Below are 23,529 nucleotides of genomic sequence, written 5' to 3' on the forward strand. Positions count from 1 at the left end.
AAGTTTCAAACTCACAAAATATAAGGTAATGGATCCTCAACTATCATGATAGCTACGCCTCCAAATAAGTCAATTGATCATCCATAAGCCAGTCAATAGTAATATTATGCATCTTTTATGACTGGCCCTGCTTTTCATCTCTTATTATTTTCGTTTTCTTGCAAGCATCGGATGAAGAAACATCCCACCTCCAGATAGGGATAGAAAGAGAAAATGGTATACGCTGAAACCATTTGACTTCCTAGGAAAAATAGAGTTATGAACAATATATGCCATTCCGTTCGTTTCCTTGCCCCCATTCACACCACTTAAAGGAAATGTCGCCACATGCCTTTCCTTCAACCAATTTCACCTCTCAACCTCTCCATCTGCAGATGTTAAGCTCTTGCCCTTTAAGAAAACATCCATCTCTGAGCCTTCCCCGCCTTCAACACTCAAACACACCACTGTTGACTTTCTCGTTTCCGGGTCCTCGTCACCCGTTGGCTTGCTCTCCAACTTGACAGTCTCTTTCTCTCTCTCTAACTTTCCCGTTTGGGTATCTTCTGATCTCAACCCATCTCCATTACCAGCTCCATCTGGGGCAAGATTAGTGGACTCTGAAGTCTTAGGGCCCATCTTGGAATCCCCCATGGATTCCACCTTCGACACGTCATCTGCTTCCACATCCATGTCGCCGGAGTCGTTTCCAGTCGCCGGCGTCGGCTGGGACGACAATTTCGACACGTTCGTCGTCACCCCTGCCTCTTTCGGTGAGACGGGAGCCTTGGGGCCGCGAGAAGTGGAGGTCGATGGGCCTGACTTCGACAGTATCGGGCCACCGGGGCGGATGTGGACGGCGTTCTTCGACTGGGCTGCTTTGAAGTGGGAAGCCGCAGTCGAAGGAGGGGCGATCCGGCCGCCAGCGGCAATTGCTGCCGCTTGGATCATGCTGCTGGGCCCGGGTAACGGCTTGGCTGTTACGCCTGATGCCTTTGCGTTGGTTCTCGGCTTTGCGTTTACCGAGACGATGGGTTTCGGTGACGTCAACGTGAGACTGATGGGTTGTGGGGGTTGACTTGGAGCTGCCTCTGATGAAGGAATTCCAGCCACGGGTTCGGGCATGGTGGCGGGTGATGGCGTTGAACTGGAAGGAGTGGACGGGTCTGCCGGCTGGGTAGCACCTAAATGGAAAATTGGACAAAAAAAGTATAAAAATATCGTCTGTAACTCGGAATATACCTAAAAATAGGTATCAGAAATTACTTTCTTCTTTTTGGGTCGATTTTATAATCAGGGATACCAATGATAATGATGGGGCATGATATGATGTGCGCTGCAATTAGACAGGGGGAAATAATATATACTTAGCCCTCCGATAAGTATATCTTCTTTTCTCAAATCTTTAAAACATGCAACATAAATATGCTTAGGTAACTTGTGCTGATGGTGATGATGATGATGATAGGAAGAATTAATGATCATCGTCATCCTAAAATAATGTCTAAAATTTGTATTTTCTTGCGTATTTCTCAAAAAATTATGAGATAGCAGATAGATAGGGGATGCTCAACAGAGAAAGAATGCAGATGCAGATGATAATCTGGATAACCTGATGGCCATGTTGTCGGCGCCTTATTATTACCAAGGCACCAGTTATGGACCTCTTGATAGCCATGTTGACATATGCTGAGTTAGGTGATGATGATAATGATGATGATAGTGCAGACGAAATGATCATGAGAATGGCCTAATGGACCCGGTCTTCGTGTAACCAAGGAACCAGTTGTGGGCATCTTGATAGCCGTCTCGACAATGGTCAATAAAAACATCGAATATGGAGGATGCTGAGGCAGATGATGATGATAATGAGGATTATGATGATGGTGATAATGCAGATGAAAGAGATCATGAGAATAGACCTGGCAATGGTCTTTGTGTAACCAAGGAACCAGATAGGGCCATCCTGATAGCCATGTAGGCAATGGTCAATAAAAACAAAGAATATGAAAGATGCTGAGAAATGATGATTATCATTATGATGATGATGATAAAAATGATCATGACAATGACCCGGTGGGCCCGGTCCTTGTGTTACCGCGGAACCTGTCATGTGCATCTTCATAGCCATGTTAACAATGGACAGTAAAAACTGAACATGATGACGATGATGATGATGATGATGATGATGATGATGATAGTGATGATGATGATGATAGTGATAATGATTGAGAGAAAGACCTGCTGGCCCCGGCCGTCGTGTGACCAAGGAACCCGTTATGGGCATCTTGATAGCCATGTTGACCGCCTGCCACGTGGCCATGTGTGCCTCGGTCGTCGTCGAGCTCGGTATGTTGGATCCATTTCCCAAATTCAAGCTAGCCCGTTTTTTCCTTATAATTGACCATCTCTGCCGGAAATAATTCAAAATATGCACCATTAAGGGCCAAGTATTTAAGTCGAAAGGCGATTATCCGAAATATTAAAATAAATTATGAATCCTTTTACTGATAAATTATAGGCTTAATTAGCGCAAAAATAATCAGCATAAAAATCATTGTTATGTCAAATTGATGAAATCATTGTTCTCTTATTTTTTACACTTAGAGAACAGATTAGCTCGAGATTAGCATGCATAAAAAGCCACAAAAAGAAAAAAAATTGGCGCCAAAAAAAAAACTTTGATCGGACTGCAAATTTTCTTGGATGGCCACATATCAGCCCCTAAGAATCAGCAACAACTAATGTCCACATGATAAATTCACCTAAAACCCAAAAAAAAGAGAAAACCACCAAGAGAGCAAATAAATAAAAAGAGAGTTCACCCATAAAACCCAAAGAAAAAAGAATCCAGAAAGAAGGATCAAGAAAAACATCAAGAAAACAAATAAATAACAAAAGAGTTCGCCCAAAAAACCCAAAAAAAGAATCCAGAAAGAAGGATCAAGAAAAACATCAAGAAAACATATAAATAACAAAAGAGTTCGCCCAAAAAACCCAAAAAAAGAATCCAGAAAGAAGGATCAAGAAAAACATCAAGAAAACAAATAAATAAAAAAAGAGTTCACCCAAAAAACCCAAAAAAAGAATCCAGAAAGAACGATCAAGAAGAAAAACATCAAGAAAACAAATAAATAAGAGAGTTCGCCCAAAAACCCAGAAGTAAATAATCAGGAAGATACTAAGAAAAAAACGAGAATTGACTCAGGAAACCCTAAAAAAGAAACTGGGAGAAAATAACAAAGAAAAAATAAAAACAAACTTAAAAATAATCGGGGAAAAAAATCTGGAAAGTCCATAAAACAGAAAAATCTCAAAATATTATTCATTGAAAAAATAAAGAAATAAATTAATTCACCGAGAAAGCCAGAAAAATCAGAAACCCCAAAAACAAAAAAAATTGGGATGAAAATTACGCAGGAAATTAGAACTACAGCAGAAAAGTTAACCTGAGATAGCTGGGATGCCGTTCTGTTGTGCTTAAAATCTCCCTTGAGAATATTGGCCCAGTTCCCTTCACCACACTTATCCACTGCTGCAATTAGCTCGAGATCTTCTTCTTTTGTCCACAGTTTTCTCTTCTTCTTAGCAGGCCCGGCAACCCCATTTCCATCGGCACCTTCTACCGAAGCCGCGGCCTGCTGGGCCAGCCCATTGGACGCGTTCGAAGCCGACAACAGCTCACCAGACAGACGGCTTACGCCTTGCTCGTGAACTGAACCCGACGAGATCAGGATCTGTACATCACACGAGTTCGCATCTTTTTAAGCACACAAATCAACCAACCAGGGGTTTCTATGTATGTGCCAGAATAAAATCTTAGAAGATTGAAAGTTGTCCTTGAAAAGATATAAAATATTAAATATACCTTCAAGACTTGTTTTTTTTTTTGAATGAAAATATGGAAGACCGCCCAGGGCCGGTGGTCTACCTGATACCATTAAATCAAAGTCATGTACAGACCATATACAATCACGACCCAACAAGGGTCTGCCTTTCAGCCCCCTCCAACCCACAATGACATTAGCGCCTGAATGTCATGGATGAAAAACTACCTTCAAGACTTGTTAGGAACGATATTGGGACAGAAGAGAGGCAGTTAGAAAGAAAAGAAAGAAGGGTAACACTGACTACAGGCCCGGATTGGCCCACTTCAGCAACTTCTTGACTGCCTCCTTAGGAGAGGGCAATGATACAATACCCATCATATCGAGGGCATTTTTCCATTTAATATGTTAAGGCTCTTTCCTCTTTAATTAGTTGTGGCCCTCCACTTGGAAGGGCAGACAAGGAGCTATTTAAGTTGTCTTTTGTCGATTCCTGCATCTTCTTCTCTCGGGGACGTCCATTCTGGTGATGATTTTACCTCAAGCATCTCACTCTCCACTGTTCTCTCTCTCTCTCCCTCTCTCTCTATCTCTCTCTTGGATGGTCCAAATCAAGGATCGGATTACCCGTTACATCAGATCGAGACTTTTTTTTGTTTTGAAAAATACATCAGATCAAGATACATCACAATAGGGACCAGGATCGTAGCAGGCAACAGGTATTGAATGGGAAAAAACCTGAAAGGCAAATGATGGAAATACCCCTGAAAGGGATCAGGGATGCCACAACTCCTTCCATTTGAAGACCTGAGATAGAGAGATTACAAACAGATGGAAGACCTGAGATTGGTGATCAACCTGACGCTAAAAATATATATGAACATGAAATACATGGAATACCAGGTTGGTCCTCTTGCCAACCTTCACTCCTCCGAAACCAGTATGAAATAAACTCTCCAAATCATGCAGGACACTGTCCTTAGAGACACTGTGCTTCCTCCATGGGGCTCTCTATCTTTTTGTAGGCATCTCGAACTGAAAATGATAGCCCCCTCTACACCCAGCCATCTTTTTGTCATGCTCAATGGTTGCAAATGTAATAAAGACTGTGGCACACTCTACAAATCTCTCCCCTATAAGCCGAAAGAACGCCCTCCAAAATCAGGTTCCATGTGTAATCCCAGCAGTCTCAACTGACGCCTGAGGGTTCTGTGCAGAGCTATTAGGCGTGGAAACTTCTACGAACATACCTCTAGCAAGCCAGTCATCATCCGACAACAGAATAATGAGCCATCCCCTAGTTTAGGAAAAATCTGTCCCATACCTTGCTAGAAAATGGATAACCCTCTGGCTGGAAACGTGCGATGCTCCCAGTGCAATTCCGCACCATAAATGTCTTTGAAGACCTTCATGACCACGTTCTCCTCAGACTGCACAATCCAGCCAGTCCAGTTTGTCAGCAATGCCATGTTCATGGCTTGCAGATGTAGCACCCCTAGCCCCCCTCAATCTACCGGTCTGCAAACTGCCTCACTGGAGACCAAAGCCAACCCCTGCCATTCCCCAACCCAGAGCTTTCCAAAAGGATCTCCTCATCAAGAACTCAAGACGTTTTTCTGATAACCTTGGGTAGTTTAAAGACCAATAGGTTAGATATTGGAATTGCAAAAAGCACCAATCTCCTCATCAATACAAGACAGCTGACAGCATTCTGCTCTGCCACCCCTCCAGCTTCCTTGCCACCTTTTCGGTCACTGGCTGCCAATTTGTGTTTGAAAGCCTTCCGCTTGTCAATGGCAGTCCCAGAAAGCATAATGGTAGTCTCAAACATGATACAATATAGATGGTAAGATACACTATTGATTCAAAGGACAAACGAAGATCTCAATTCTAAGTCTGACACTTGTGGGACTTGTGCGATGCATCCCGTCTACATAAGAATATGGTTCAAAAGATGAATCAAGGAAAAATACATTGATGTATTTGATTATATATTACAAGGCCCACCAGGAATGCGTCCTAGCATCCTGCTCACTTTTATGAGACACAAAACGAGGATGCAGCTGGTCCAGACCTGTCTCCTGATGTCATGCGTCCAGGAAATATGGAACTCTAAAGACTTAAATATATATATATATATATATATAGATATGGAACTCTAACAAGATTGGGAATCCTATCGCTCACTCTATCCCCTTGGAAAAGATGGGGGAGATGAAAGAAAGATAAAGCTCAAACATGGTATATTACAGATGCAGAGATACAATGTTGGATCTAAGGACAAACGGATATCTCAATGATAATTATGACATTTGTTATCAGAGTAGAACTCTGAAACACTAAAGATATAAGGTCTCCATTTCATCCTAAATGAAGAAAATTGAGATCTATGCCGTAATAGATTCTGAGAGGATGAAAGGGTTATAGATCTAATCTAGAACGCAATTTTAGGGGATTCAAAGTGTAATCTTTAAATAAGCCGGAGGAAAGAAATGGATGTAGGAGGTAAAAATGTAAAATTCTACAAACATGTTGTTGATCGACTAAGTCCCTCCATTAGGAAAAGAGAGAGAGAGAAACTGAGAGCTCAAGCAGGTACATAAAAAATTCAATGATACCCAATTTGTCATATGAAAAAATGGTCACCTCACAGCTAGATATGACACTAAGTTACTGTTAAGACCCCGCTAAGGGTTTACCAGAGACAGAAGTCGAAAAGGCCCCCTGGCGTTTAAACGTCCCCCGGGGACGCTTCAACTTCCCTGGGGGACGTTTCGGCTCCCGACCAACCCTCTATTTAAGAGAGGAAACCAGGGAGCTGGGAGGCATGAAGAAAATCCCATCGTGAGTCCCCTCCCTTCTCTCTCTCACCCTTTTCCCCTGACCCTAACTCCTCTCTTTTCCTGTTCCTACAGCGACCTCCAACCCTGCAACCGAGCCTCCTGGCGACAAGGGAGCAAGCGTGCTCCACTCTGTTCCTTTCCGTTTCCCTCTATCTTTTTCCACCTTTTCCCATTTGTTCCGTGTTCTAACTTTTCCCTCTATCACAGACATTTGAAGGTGCTCCTGTTAATTTTTTTATCTTTTTTTCTTGGGCCTCCCTTTGTCTACATGGAGAAGTGCCCTGTCAAGAATGGATCCAAATTTATGGGTTGGAACCCCGTTTTATGGGTAGGGATTCAATACCCAACACCATATAGTAAAGAGAAGTTTCCCCAAATTAACGATGAGCTCTTTTGCTCTTTGTCTCTCACTCTAGTCACTCACTCTCTTTCTCTCACAGAAAGGGTAACCTAAAGAGGAAACCCGCCCCACCAAATAGATCCGCCGGTTTTTTTCATAAACTCATAAATCCACCAGTAAACCAATATATTTTTTTTTAAATAACCATAAGGGAGATCACACAAAGTCGGTGACCTTCCCAGTGAGATAAAAATCTATTATTGATAAGTAAATGTAGGGCCTAAAAGGCCGGTCGGGGCCTTGGCCTTGGGATTTTACACCATGCAACGTTAAAACCCGCAGCTGCTTGAATCACCGCATCCCTCGATGCTTCCTGTTCGTTGAAGATGACTTCGTTCCTGTGCCAGTAAACCAATATTCTATATATTTTATTGAAAGAAAACCAAATTTCTATATTAATCAAATATTCAATGCCAGAATACAGACATCGAAGGAAAAAAATGATAATTCTACATAATTCAGAGCTTAAAAGATACATTAACGTTAGCCATATTGACAACTAATTCGAATTGTGTATTCCATAATTATGTAGAGCAGGACAGGAAATGGTTCATTAGATATCTTACTCTCACAGATGCAGCAGCCTCTGCCAAAGTCTCAATATTGACAGGAGGTGAAGCTTCCAGCTCAAAGTCCAAATCGCTATCATCATCCTGAAAATACATTCAAATTAGAAATTGGGACTCAACGTTCATAATCACAAAGAGCTCTGTTTGAATGACAACTAAGAATTTCTATTGAGAAAGGTACACTGAACCTATTGGTTACCCCCCTAATGATGATGACAAGTCTTCAGCGTTCTCATCATTTGTCTGTGCCAGGAGGAGAATTTAGGATGATAAACTCCTTATCGTCATCCCTCTGCCGGACCACTATGATCTTCTCATCTTTATTTCAAGATGATGAGATGACGGGACAAACTCTTCAACGACACTCAATGTCATTGTCATCTTAGTGGCAGACAATGATGATGGCTGTAACAATTATGATGGAGGGATGGATTGCCTCCTCCGCCTGTCACTGCGAGCTTCATGTTTTTTCTCAAGATGAGGAGATGAAAGAGACAAAGCTATCAAAGTCATCATGACTTATCATCATTCTTATTGCCATCTTAGCGGCAGACAACGATGAGGACAGCGACTATGATGACATGATGCAAAGTTTCTTGTCCTCTTTCAAGATGATGAGATGCTGATAATGAATCATCATCATCCTTGACGCTTCTCTGACCCAGGATGATGATAACGATCTCATCATCGTCATCATCATTATTGCGTGTCCATGACCACAGTGACAATGACAATCACAGCAAAAAGTTTCTTCTCCTTTTTAAAAGACAAGATCATGATAATGAATCATCATTGTCATCATCACTTGTCTGACTCAGGATGATGATAAGGATCTTTTTTTTTTTTTGAACAAAGGATCTTGTCACCGCCATCATCGTTATCACTCGTCCGTGACCACAATGATAACTATGAAACTGCAATTATCATCATCACACACCATTAGCTTCTTGTCCTTTTTCAAGATGATATGATGACAATAATGAGTCATCAGTTTCCTCGTCATTCGTTTAACTGAGGATGATGATTATTATCTCATCATCGTCATCATCATATCATTTGTCCACGAACACAATAACGATGATGACATATTCATTGTGACGATGATGAAGTTTTCATCATTATCATCGCATGAGTAAATTCAAAAAAAAAAAATCATCATCGCATGAGCTTGTGATGATGGCGACATCGACATTGTCATCATTGCGCGAGCTTATGATGACGACGAGAGGATGACAACTACTGACAATTTCTTCCTGGAAGGCGAACACAAACGTAAAGACTATTGGACAAAATACATCATTTCCAATGGTTTAACGGATATGGAAAACTTAGGCAGCATGATTTTCCTTTTCTCTTTTAAAGTTACTAATTCTTTAAAAAAAATGATGATTAAGAAATAATCAAGGAAGAAAAACCTACAAGCGGTTCAGCACCACTCTCTAATTTCTCCAAGAGTGGAGTCTGATAAGCAATATGTCGCCAGAGCATCTGATACTCTCTCGCACTAGAAATCCCAGTACTACTTTCCCTTACAAGAGCATCCCAGTCGAGTTGCGGACTAGAAGCACAGTGAGCGACTTCTTTGAGAAGATTCAGTATCGTTGTGATCGAGTACCTGACACAAATAAACAAGAATCCAGCCAACCATCAACTCAAATTAACAAAATATCACAATCTACCACTATTCAAACAATCAAACAATAAGAAAGAAGAGAAAGAACGAACTATTGCACAAGGGTCGTCCTATGCGAAGAAACAAGGTATTGGGTTCTGGAGTGTTGAAGAAAGAGAGATGGGTAATGCATACATGGGTAGAGAGAGAGATAAAAATGGAAAACAGAAGAGAAAACAAGAGAGGGCCAGAAAAATCACATTCTGCCACTACTCTAACAATGAAACAATAAGAAAGAAGAGAGAACTACTGCACAAGGGTCGTCCGTTGCGAAGAAACAAAGTACTGGGTTCTGGAGTAATGAAGAAAAAGAGATGGGTAATGCATACATGGGTAGAGAGAGAGAGATAAAAAAGGAATACAGAAGAGAAAACGAGAGAGGGGCACAAAAAAATGCATGGGTCAAGAGAAAGAGAGACGCTGGCGTAGAAAGAGAGTGAGATAGAGAGAGAGATGACCTGTTGAAGAGTAGAAGAACGTCTTCTTCCCGGAGAGAGGCTCGATTCGGCTTCGTGCCCTCCATCGACGGAGGAGAGATGAATCGAATGACAATAACCCGGGAAATTCGCCGTGAAATTTCTTTCATAAATCCATCCCAGCGGCCAATTGACTTCAAAAAATGCCATTTTTATACCCTCTCTCCACCCGTAATCTATGTTTTATAGAATTCTTCATCTTATATATTACTTTAAAGTACTTGAAAGATGAGATAATATTTCATTATTAAACGATACATAATATGAAATAATTAGTTCCTTAATATGAAATAATCTTCTACATTAGATGAAGTGTTGGCCCAGTGCAGGGCCGTGAACAATGGTATCTTTCCCAATGAAGTAAGTCCAAAGAATTTTCCTAGTTCTAAAAAATGATTTGTTAATTAGACTTATGTTCATTCTTAGGAACTGATGTTGTTGATATGTTATTTATATTTAAATTCGTTATCTTGTATATTAGTCATGAGTAGTTTAAAGAAGAAATAATTTTCATTATTATATGATACATAATATGAAATAATTAGTTCACCAAGATGAAACAATCATATCAATTAGATTAAGTTTTTAGGTCCATTACTAGGTATGAGACATGGCATCTGATTCTAGTTAGGCATTGAGTCAGTTCAAAGAACTTTCCTAGTCCTAGTCGGTGATTGGTTAATTAGATTAATGTTCATTTTTAGGAACTGATAGTTGTGACTTGTAATATATATTAGAATTCTTAATATTATATAATACTTATGAGTGTTTTGAAGATGAAATAATATTTCATTATGATATGGTACACAAGATGAAATAATTGTTTCACTTATCATTGTGCTCAAGCCAGCCGTAGGCCAACGAGCGCATAGTGCTCAAGCCAGCCAGCGACTGACAATTGCTGGTGTGGAAGCAGAAGCAGTGCAAGGGCCCAGCAGTAGCACGCATGGAACAAAACATAGAGCCCTAGAGAGGTCCAGACGAAGGTCCAAGATCAAACGATGCATAAGTTGAATGAGCACCTAAAAGTTGGGTAGCTTAATTTGATATATATCCTCGCTCAAGATTTATACAGCAGGCATATTTCTTAATTTTTTTCTGATATGGGATATATGTTGATCCATTTTCTTTTTTCTCCATGTCAGGCTGGGCTGATGAGAGAAGAGGAGGATTACTGCCCAACAGGCCACAATCTTAAGAAAAGAAGAAAGAGAACTGATTGGTCTTTGAGTCAACCCCACTCAAAGCTCTCATCATAATGGATTGTGTTGTAAGTTGACATCTACTATTGACTGTCTGAATAACCTTAGGATGATATGATGGTCCAATCCACATCTAACATTTTTTGTTTTTTAGGCTCTGTTTGGCCATAGAGGCTGATACACCCGTTCTATGAAAACTAATGAAAGGTGGTGAGACATTCTAGTTCTATATTCTTCTTGTCGTCTAGGGATTGTGACAGCTCCAAGATGGCTTGGCAAGCTCAAGAAGGGGCTGGAGGAATTCTAAGAATGCCTGAATTTTACCAGCATAGATGAGGATGAGAGCGGATGCATATTGAAGCTAGGGGCCGACAATCGACACCTCTGCCCTTACTCATTTGAATCAGGGCACTCTGGGGTAAATTCTGAACTCGGTATGGTTGATGTCTTGTTGATAAACATCATTGACTACATAGATTTATTATAAATCAACACTGAAATCACTTCTGATGCGTCTTTAATAGATTGACATTTGATCGAATGCCTACGATGCGCTAAAATTTTATCCAATTTTATGCTATTTTGTTTTATTCTTATATTAGAAATAACCAAAATTACTTACTAAATATATAAATTTAAATAAAGAATATTCTATTAATATAATGTACCCCTAATCATATTGTAAAATATATAATCAATTCTTAGGTAACCAAGTTATTCTTTATTGTCTTCAATTATTCTCTCTCTCTCTCTCTATCTAATTTATTAAAGTCTTCAAAAAATTAGAAATAAATTCTCTCCCGTTGTGTATAGCTCTTAAAATCCTACCATGCATGTATAATAAGCCTCTCCCAGTTAATCTATATACTATTAAATAAGCTCTTTCTCCAGTCCATCTTATTACCTATCACAATCTTCTCTTTTTATCACTTTATACGTCCTTTTATTTTACAATATAAATGACTTATCTAATTAACCATACTACAACTTTTCTATTCTAAATCCAAATTCAAGTATTAAATCTATCTTTAATGGCCAGTCCCTATTTCGATGAACTCTAGAAATTTTATTTAATCTAGGTTTTATTTTTAAAAACCACTCCCTATGCAGATCACATCGCTCCCACGTTACATATTTTGAGTGAGTTTTTAAGTTTTACAACAACATTAAAATGACACCCAAATTTTCTTCCACCCATCAGTAGAAGGTCAAAATATTTTACTAGTAAATGTTTATAAATTTTTATTGATTTACTGAAGTAAAAATGATAATAATTATCCCGAATTTGAGTTTACGTACATCGCACAATCAGGTTCCCTAGATTATCTAAATTTCAAGATTCTTACAGCTTTTCATGCATAGTATGGCTTGATATTGATAAAGTTATTCTTCATTAAAGAATTAGTTTTAAATATTTATATATCTAGGGATTCAATTTGATATATATTATATATGGATAAAATACTAACAATGTTTATAACATAATAAACAATTTTTATATATAAGATACCTCACACCGTCTAAAACTAATTTTCAAAAATTGGATTCGATGAAATAGTTATAATTCGGCACTGTGAGAAAAAAACCTCAATCCCTTAAAACATGATGTCATAGTCTATATAATTTAGTAGCATTCTCAATCAATGTCTGTTAGGAACTGGTAAACTTAGCACACTCATAAAATAGTATTTTTAATTTTTATATTTGACTGAATGTTGCCTAGAGATTAGGTGGCGTCCTAATTTTATATAATATGATATTTCCACTTATATCTGAAATTTTGTTCATATGGAAGGAACACAAAAATTCAGGAGTGTTCCCATAAAAAATGCCGAATAATTATCCCAAAGGAAGCAAAATATATGACTCTAATTTATCTTGTGTATCTCACTTATATAGGAGTTCTTTGAAAATTTGATCTCCTAAAATTTAGTTAACTTGAATCTAGTCTGATGATTTTGAAACACAGCGTCATAGAATATTATATTCATAAACTATAATATACATAAAATTCTGATCTGACTTGTTTCTAAAAACAATTAGAATGCAGTTGAAATTCAGTCAAGGTCTTGTCAGAAAATGTATTGAAGTGAAGGATAAGGGGTGTTCACCAATAACAGGGTCAAGTTTGATCACAATTTTAAGCACTCAAATCAGTTAAGATAAACATGAATTAAGGCTAGATAAAATTCTAGTTTCCTGATCCTAAACTTCAATAGAAAGAGTTGAAGGGAAGAAAATAAAATATTACAGAGTAGACATATGCTAGAACTACTGAATTTTATGTAGCCGTCAAGCCAATCACACTTTCATGATTTATTTAAGTTCATGGAAAATAATATTTATTCATTTTTGTTTTCGTATAATGTTTATAATGAAGTCCCTGAATACGTGCAATGACTTAGTGGATTATGATGAGATCACAATACATCGATCACTAGACTTCAAGTGTGTATTATAAATATTCCTATTTGTCAGTTACTTGAGATGGACATTGAGTTATACAGTTAGAACACCACTATCGGGTCCTACTTATACAATTATTACTTCTGACCCTATGAGCATTGGTGTGGAGACACTAAGGACATACAATGGATCCTCTTTAGATAAAAATTCTTTGAAGCGAATATATGAATCCATTAATGGTATTATACCTTAGCTTCTTTGAGGTTGATTCATGCCAGTGTTATCTAAGTTTTTTGTCGACCTGATATACCAAGGACATATTGTGTAGAGATAGTCATGTTTTGGCTGAGACATAAGAGTCCTAATCATGAAATTCAAACATATCTTAGCTAGAACATAGAATGAAATACAAGAAGGTAATTATATAGTCAAGTTATGATCATCTCATGAATCCAAAATAAGGCACGGAAACCTACACATCTTAAAAGAATTTTTTGGATCATCTCTTCATGTTGGCTTCATTTTAATAAAAAAATTACCATTCATGCCTCAACTAATCTACCATGTTAAAATACCACATTTTATTTAAATTTAAAAGCCCAATAACTTTCATGCATATCATGTTTTGACATTATAATATTAATGGATTCAATTCTTCTTGTTAGTGTTTATTTATTACAGGGCTTAAGGAAAAAAAACAATAAAAATGTGTTTTTTAGAGGACACCAAGTTCCAGCGGTAGCATCACTCTAGCCAGACGATAGCTGGAGAGTGCAAGAGCGCTCAACCCCACTTTCAGCCATCAAGTGATGAAATGCTTTTGAGTTTTTATAATGTGCACATCTTAGATTCATTTTATGCATCATTTTACTAATCATATCTTTATTTTACTATAAATTTCCACTCCATAAATTTATTCTGGAAAAGCTTAAAATCACCATTTCTTTTTACTACAATTCTACCTGATTTTTGAAGGCCATGTTTATCTCACTTGGAATTTTTTTGGAATTATTATCTCTAATGGCATGAATTCTTCAACAAGTGGGCATTGCATATTTTAGGAGGGAATACAAAATGCATTAAATAAAAAAGAAAAGAATAACAAAGAAGGGGGCTTTTAGTGGCCTTTTGAAGGAGTGAGCCGACAACACTCAAGCCAGCCGCCAGCTAGCGCACACAACACTCAACCTGGCTAGCAGCCAGTGAGCACCCACCGCATATGGAGCCTCCGATCACTGGCACATTGAGGGCCACGTAAGGCCTAGACAGAGGGCTGTGCACACACGCGAAAGAGGGAAGTAGATTTTTAATTCAGAGGATGCAAGATAATGTCATTTATATAGCATTACTTATTTTATAATGTCACAATATGGGATTAAGAATGTACTTTTAAGTTTCAGAATGCTGCGGGCTGGGCCAAGAATTTTAATGATGGATCATGACCCAATGGGCCACAATATGAATGAAACTTACAAAGAAAATATAACCAGTCCTCGAACCAAGCATGCTTGAAGCCCGTGTCATGTCAGGTCACTTTAAGTGAACATACATGATCTCAGCCCTCCACTCTTTTTAAGGAAGATTGGACGGTGAGATCTAATATAATATGTGGATGTTCATCAGGATCATTCCTCCATGTTTTTATTAAATTCATTGAATAAAATATTAGTTTATTATAATTTGAGTTTGAAGTTTATAATGAAGTCCATGAACATATGCAATGACTCAATGAAATATTTAAGATCATAGTACAATGATCACTAGTTTTTAAACGTTCATATTCAATGAATTATCAAGATTGGCATCGATTTATCCTAATAGAATAACACTATTTGCTCCTACTTATACCATAAGTATGGTTGATCTTGTGACAATTAGTGTGGACACACTAAGTACAGATGGTCAGTGCTCTTTAGAGAAAGAGTTCACTGAATTGATCCGTATGAATCCTTCAAAGGTATTATACCTAAACGTCAATCATGTCGATTCATGTCACGATTGTCTAAGTGATCCATTGACCTAAGACACCGAGGACATCTTGTGGATGGATGACTATATTTTGACTACGACTTACAAGTTAGTAATCATGCAATTCAAAGAAGTTTTAGCTCAGATATAGAAAGAGGTCCATGGAGATGATTGTGTGGTCAAAACATGATCATTCACCCTCAATATAAGAGAGTTAAAAGATGACTGATGGACAATGATGCATCCGACTCCCTGGGCAAGGTAGAGAGGATATCGGAGAAGATGTTCTCCAATAATCCCCTTTACACATCAGTACTAACCAAATGATGGATTAGGTTTTGACGATTAACCATGCTGTAAGTCATATGGGAGTCTCGCGCGGATGAAGGATTATACATGTACCACAACCGATGACATACAATGTTCCATAAGAGAGTTAAAAGACTAGTTAATAACTGCTAGAGCACGAGGTGTGGCTTGGCACCCCATGGGCTGGAAACTTAACCTATCAATTAGATTAAATTGATCCTCTATTAATTAATCAATATGTTGATGTAGCTAATTAATAAGGTAGGTCAATAAATGTCATTGGGCCTTAAACTTATTAACTAGAATGATATATGGGCATAAAGGGTCGCACACATAAGACTAGAAGGATGTTGAAAGATATACTTTATTTTTTAGGGTTATTAAAAAATATTGAATAAGTAAAAATAAGGGGGTTTACCCATTTTAGGTGCCTAAGCAAGCTAGATCTAAGCCTCTCTCTCTCTCTCTCCCCAACTCCCCAAACCCTTTCTTCTTTCTCTAGTTTCTCCACTCATTCTTCAAGCCTCTTTCATGGTGAGAAGAATCAAAAGACCTTCAAGGAGTGGCGAAGATGGAGAGGAGATCCAACGACCCTCTAGTCACATGTATACCGCTAGAGGCTGATCAATTGATCGGCTTGAAGAAACTCTCCCTAGAAGCAAGTCAAGGGTGGAAAAAGTTCCCCACAAGATACTCCTTTATGAAGTGATCTAATGCTTATGCTAGTGAAAATAAGTTTCATACATAAAAAACTAAAGCCCCATAACCCAAAAAGATCACTTCGTGGTGAGAAGAATCAAAATACCTTCAAGGAGTGGCGAAGATGGAGAGGAGATCCAACGACCCTCTAGTCACATGAATACCGCTGGAGGCTGAGCAATTGATCGGCTTGAAGAAACTCTCCCTAGAAGCAAGTCAAGGGTGGAAAAAGTTTCCCAAAAGATACTCCTTTATGAAGTGATCTAATGCTTATGCTAGTGAAAATAAGTTTCATACATAAAAAACTATAACCCCATAACCCAAAAAGATCTATTTTGTAATATTTAATTTTGTTTCTTTATTTTTCAGGCTTTATGATTGACTGTGATGAATGAAGAGGGCGAAGGGATCCTTCAATGGACGAATCATAAAGGAGAACACTGACGGGGCATGATGACAAAGCCGCTAACGTGGCAAGGAGGGGTACACTGGTAAAGTTGGATCCACTGCTGCAATTTAATTGTAGCTGTTAGCTAAATGTTCACAGACATCCTTCACCACCCTGATCATTGTCCCCATAGTCTGGCTGATGGTGGTCGGCAATGGGGGGACCATTTAGTGGTTCAACGGCTCAGAGAAGGCGTTGGATTGAGAACTAGTGAGGGAAGGGTCGAAAGTGTTTCTCTATGACCCTATAAAGTCACAATTTTGAGTTTTAACAAGGTAACTTGTCAAACGAGAAGAATGGCAAGAGACCTATTCTGGGGTGAGACGCCTGAGAAGAGAAGACTGACACTTCTTCATGAGCCCCAAATCCTTAGGACGACTTCAGAAAGAGCAAAGGGAGACTCATATCTGCACCAGCATGGAGAGCGACGAGTAAGAACGCACACTGACGGTTGGGGGTAGCGATCAGCGCTCCTACTCTTGCTCGTCCAAATCTGGGCAGTTCTGATACCTCCCATTAGCTCAATCTTGGGTAGAATCCTTAGCAAAACAAGATAGACCAGACTTGTTCAGTTCAATCACATATCAAGATTGATTTTGGTGAGATTCAATATCGTGATTTCGTTGCGGCATTTTGTCAAACACCTGGTGTGCATTTCGAAGATATTCCCCAATTTAACTAATTTCTTTCCCAATTTTACCTTATACAAATTATTAAAAAATACATAGTAAATTTATTTATGTCTTGCAGCATCATTAAGGTATATTGTCAAACACCAGCAGGGTGTTGACAGAAACACCCTATTTTCTCTTGACTTTCTTCCATAATATATATCACTATATAATAAATACTACACCTATATAAGTCATATTCTACTATTAAAATCAACCACTTAATAATATGTTAGTAGAAATATTCACTCTTTATTACTCTTACTAATCCCTCTATCTTCTCTTTATCTTTCTCTCTCTGCCTATATAGCTAATTAAACTAGAATAAATAACCTCTCTATCTCGCTACTTAATTATCTCATACACTAGATAATCCCTTAAGCTTAAAATCTTAGGAAGTATAGCTATTTCTCTAACCCATTAATCTACATCTTAATAAATATAAGATTCCTTATTTTCCTTTCATAAGTAACACTTCCTCTCTCCTTCATTCTTCTTATTAACTCTTAATAAACTAAATACTTCTATCAACTAAATTCTTCCATCTTATTAGCATAAAACCTTATTCACCATCTAACTAAAATCTTAATATCCATTATCATTAACTCTATCTCCTATCTTACATATGAGATACAATTGATTCAATAAGTAACCTTCTATCTCCTACTAATAGTATTTTACTATTCTATCTATCTCATTAATCTTCTCTAGTTCTTCCACTACCTACATTAACATCACTCATAATACCATTAATCCATTTCAAATATCTTACTTCTTTATTATCTCTAGGATCTATAAAAAGATATAAATAATATATTATATTCTCTCTCTTTCTATAGTTCTCTCTCACATCATTTACTATTCATTAATAATAAATGTTATCTTAATTCTCAAATCCATTAGATACTACCCCCCCATACTAGTCACTTATCTCCTTCTATATTTACTATTTTTAGTACTATTATTACTCATCTTTAACTATAACTCAATTAATAAATTTACATCTAAAGGACAGTCCCTGTGGAGACGACCTCACTCCTACTATACAGAAGAGTTCTCCAATGATTTTTCAATGCATATGTATCAACTTGGATGACCGACTAGGGTTTAGTAGTTGATCATACCCTAAGTCATCCAAGGAGCATCAAGTAGATGAGGGATTATACTTACATGGTAACCGATGAAGAACATGCTTCATGAGAGAGTCGATACACATTTCTTTATATCTTCTAGAACACGAGGTGTAGCTTGGCCGCCCACGTGTTGGGGACTCAACATATCCATTGGATTAAATTGATCCGATGTTAATTAATTTATATGATGATATAGTAAATTAATTTGGAAGGCCAATAAAGGTTATTGGGCCACTCGAGTCATTAACTAGACTGATACATGGGCCTAGAGCGTCACACACAAATGTTTTTTAGATGTAAGAAGAAATACTTAAATTTTGCAGTATTTATAAAAAAATACCCACTTAATATAAATAGGGAAAGGCTATGAACAAAATTCACCCATGCCAGAATTGTTTAGGGGCCTTCCCTTCTTCTCCTTTCTTCCCACACCTCCTCTCCACTCTCGATGTAATCGGGACGACGTAACGACGACGACGGAGATTGAATGGGGCTCGTCAATGAGACGGAGGAGATCCGACGTACGGAAGACCACATGGATACTTCTAGAGGCTGTATACATGAGAAGCGCCACATGACTCCTTCGAGAATCAAAGGAATCACAGATGTGATCCGTGCCTAGGTACTTCGTTTCAATGATTTTAATGATGACGTTCGATTCGGTTATGAGTTTTCCTCTACATGGAATCCTCATTTGCATCCAGATATAGGCCTTTAGAACCTAACAGTTCTATCTTCCCTCCATAGGCATCCTCCCCTCATGGTGCAAGTGAAAATTGTAAAAATATACGAAAGGATTCTTAGTAGTATTTGTTTTGGGAAGACGATGAGGATTAAGTGATACTTAGAGCATCTGAAAAGAAATGTTGGATGAAAGATAAGATCTATAGAAAATAATGAGAGGGATATAAATGCCCAAAAAGAGAGATGGAAAGAGGGAAAATAATACCTACCAAAAATATAAATTCAACTTACTGACTTGGATATATAGAAGCAACTTATTTTAGATGAATTGCTATGTTTATAGCTTATGGACAAGAATGAAAAAATATAACGATTAAACATATCTATTCGTTCTCATATGTTCTCAACACTTCAATTTTGATAACTTAGCAGGAAATGATAATACTTCAGATTGATGGAGGAGGTCTTGAGGTGATACCATCTCACCCATCCTTTTTATATTGATGGAGGAGGTCTTCAGCTGATCGCTCACACAATTGATCACCCGCGACCTCATTCAACCATATTTTATGACAAGGGGATGCCCGATCTTCTCGCACTCCTTATTTGCAGATGATGCCATCTTGTTCCTTAATGGATCTAAAAAATCAATTAAGGAACTCATTAGTATTCTCACTATGTACGAGCAGGCTTCTGGCCAACTCGTCAATGCCTCAAAGAGTAGTTTTATGGTCGGTCCGTCCACCGCTATAAAGCGCTCTCAGATTATCCAATACTATACCCGATACACATGAGGATGCCTCCCTTTCGATTATCTTGAATGCCCTATCTTTCTCGAACGGGCTAGGCAGCATTATTTTTTATGGCATGCTGGCCAAATTGAGAAAGAAACTAGAGGGATGGAAACTTCGTTTTCTATCGCCTAGAGGACGCATCCAACTTATTTGACATGTCCTCATGAGTATCCCGCTACATACCCTAGTGGTCCATTCACTATTGCTCACAGACCTCCCCTCTATGTAGCAACTGTGTGCACGTTTCTTATGGTCAGGTCACCTCGCGGGAGAGAGTCGTCGCCATTGGGTTTCTTGGGAGAAAGCTTGTCGGTCGATAGAAGAAGGGGGTCTTGGGGTCAGATGCCTTCAGGACGTCCAAGACATGCTTCAAAAGAAGCTCGTGTGGCGTATGCGTACCATGCACTCCCCATTGGGAAGTTTCATCTCAACCAAGTATGGCGAGTGGGCTCGTAGAGAGATGGATATTCGGGGCCATCACATATGGCAGACTTGACAGTGACATTGGCTAGAGATAGCTAAGGTCACACGTTGGCATCTTGGCCGAGGTGCAGTTAGCGCCGGGTATGACACATGGTTTGTAGATGAGCCTTTAGTTCATCAGCCACATCACCTGCGACGAATTGTGGCACAACTGCTCACGGGCAACACGAGCCACCTTTGGGAGCAACATGGCCTCTCATTAGACATGTTATCCCAGACTCAGCGTACTCTCATTGGGACCACTCATGACCGTGCTATTTGGACGATTACCCTCTATGGGTCCTACTCTTGTAGATCCTCTTAGGAGCATTTCTGTGAGAAATCCCCCATTCAGCCCTAGGGTCGTCGCATCTGGCATCCATCGATCATTACTTGCGTCTCTTTCTTTCTTTGGAGACTCCTGCATCGTGGCCTCCCGATTGATGATCGAGTGACCTGTATCGGTCACTCCCTTAGTTCGCATTGCCATTGTTACCCCGCATCTCCCCGAGTTGAGACTATGGAGCACCTTTTCTTCCATAGTCAAACAGCCCTAGATTGTTGGCGCCAAATCACACATCGTTGGCGTCCATTCCTCGGTACCTCCTCTACTATCTGACACCGTTAGAGTGTTGTGGCAAGATGTTTCTCTCACCAACATGCTCTAAATGGAGCCCCTTCGTCCATGTCATCGTAGCTTATTTACAATGAGAGATATGGAAAGGGCGAAATTCTTCTTGTTTTAAAGGAACTCCATGCGCGCCTTGGATATCACGCAACGAGTCAAGCAATGAATATGGCGCGCCCACCATCTTCTACCACTTCGCGCCCACAACTCATCCCTCGCATGCTACCTCCTTCGCAGTTGGGGCATTTCGGTGACCCTTGGCTCTATTCGCATTCAGCTACATGTTGTTCGTTGGCATCCACCAATAATCGACACCCTCAAATTGAATGTGGATGGTGCAGCCAAAGGGACCCCAGGGCCAGTCGAGGGAGGCGGTATCCTCTGTGACCATACTCGGAGTATTAGCTTTGCATTTTTGTCTTTTTATGGCATTCAGACTAATACAATAGCCGACGCTATGGCAATATGTGATGGTTTACTCCTCTACGAGGAACGAAACCTTCACAATATCGTCGTAGAATTGGACTCACATGTATTAGTTAACATGCTTCGTGCAGGTAAATGCTCCTAGTGGCCGCTTTAGCGCATATGGCAATACATCATGCGATGCCGCCCTAGCACAACTAGGGATCATCACCAGCTACACGAAGGAAATCAAACAGCAAATGGCCTTGCCAACCACGCGGTATACATATGAACCCCTACCTCCTTTTTCTTTTCTTGGCAGGAACTCCCTTCGGTAACTCATGGATGCTATCGCGTTGAACGCCTTGGCTTGCCGGCTCTTCGCATGCATCACACACTATCGAAGGAGAGGCCGCGGGAGTGACGGATTGTATGGAGTGTTGGCAGCGAGCGAGCTGACCCTCTCGCCTGATAGTCCCATTTGTTGTGCACCTCAATGCTGACATCTGAAGCCGGTGGATTGGTCTGCGCTCCATGCATCGCATTTTCTATGCCGACTCCCCATTCTCCTGCTGGGAGGTTTCCCCACACTCCGTGCATCTTCACCGCCACGGGGAGATCCGGAGAGACGACGGCATGAGCGACCTTCTCCGAGCACCTGCCAGGTATCACTTACATATCCTTTCCCTTTCCTGCACATGGGCATGGATGAGTGGGATCCGAGTGTAATTAGGATATTTATGCTCGCTCCACGCCTACAAACGCTAGTAAACAATCTGTTTCATCTATGAAATACCCCCTGGGTGGCGTCCAGGGAACGGCTGGTTTGGTCTATGGGCACAACTGCAGGGTTGGACCTACCCGGCACCATGATTTTGCCAATAAAAAAAAGATAATACTTCAGAACTCAACTTCCACAAAAATATCATTGAAAGTATTATTTGGATGATAACATGTTCACAAATGTTTTCTTTATTTTTTGTACATAAGTTAGTTCCTAAAACTAATGGTATTAAATCCATGTAGTGTTAATTAGATTGAGATTTATGAGGCAAAAGTTCCCCTTGAATTTTAAATTCAAATTTAAAATTGACAGCTACAATGATAAAGTGTTTAAATCAGGAAACCCACATTTTGGAACATTCATATAGAATTCCCTAGGTTTGTTAGTACTAGTTGTAATAAACATGGAATTTTAAAATCCATCTCCATGGTGCCACTCTAGAGATAAAATCCGTCTTTATTCATTACCATGTCAAAGAAAAGGCCAAGGCAAGGTCTTGTAAATATTTGGGAGGCGGTACCAATAGACAGTGTATTCTCTTCAGATAAGAGTTCATTAAATTTGTTTTATGAATACTTAAATTATACGCTACCCAACTGTCAACAAAGTGATTTCATACCAAAGTATCATAACAGTCCATAGGTCTGTGACTTGAAGGACATAAGGCATATTCATGGTTGCATTTTAATAATGACCTACAACTTTCTAACCATTGGTATACAAACTTTTATAGATAAAATATAATATCAAGTCCATGAAGGTTATTTTTTGATCAAGATCAGATTACTTGCCCTCAATATTAGATGGGATAGACTTTGGAAATTCAATAGAATAAATTTATTGGCCGATGAATATACATATAAAAAATTATTATTTTTGATGATTTCCCAATTCACAAGACCCGGCTAGAATGACTTGTTAGGATTTGACAGTTGATCATGCCATAAGTCATTTTAGGAGAGTTGTCGTAAGAGGGATATTATGTACATGGTAACCACGTGTATACAGGTTTCATCGTAGGGTTTATTTTTGTATGTCTTGCCATCTCAAGTGCCTGTCCCTTGGGATAAATTGATACAAAATTAATAATATATATGCTATCTTTATTTAATGAATTACTTAAGTCGATAGGAGTAATTGGGATAATGATGTCTGGTCCATGGACCTCGA

General features: G+C 39.1%; 1 protein-coding gene across 1 annotated transcript; it reads right to left on the reverse strand.

The window, feature by feature from the left end:
- Positions 1-298: 298 nt before the first annotated feature.
- LOC144704670 (uncharacterized) lies at positions 299-9,900 on the reverse strand. The gene is made up of 6 exons (XM_078577171.1): positions 9,749-9,900; positions 9,038-9,233; positions 7,616-7,702; positions 3,429-3,716; positions 2,221-2,389; positions 299-1,163 (listed from the first exon to the last, which is right to left on the reverse strand). The coding sequence occupies exons 1-6, from the start codon at positions 9,874-9,876 to the stop codon at positions 349-351; spliced, it is 1,683 nt and encodes a 560-aa protein (XP_078433297.1). The 5' UTR covers positions 9,877-9,900; the 3' UTR covers positions 299-348.
- Between the last annotated feature and the right edge of the window lie 13,629 nt (positions 9,901-23,529).

The sequence above is a fragment of the Wolffia australiana genome, chromosome 6, assembly GCF_029677425.1.
Source record: "Wolffia australiana isolate 7733 chromosome 6, ASM2967742v1".
Classification (NCBI taxonomy): Eukaryota; Viridiplantae; Streptophyta; class Magnoliopsida; order Alismatales; family Araceae; genus Wolffia; species Wolffia australiana.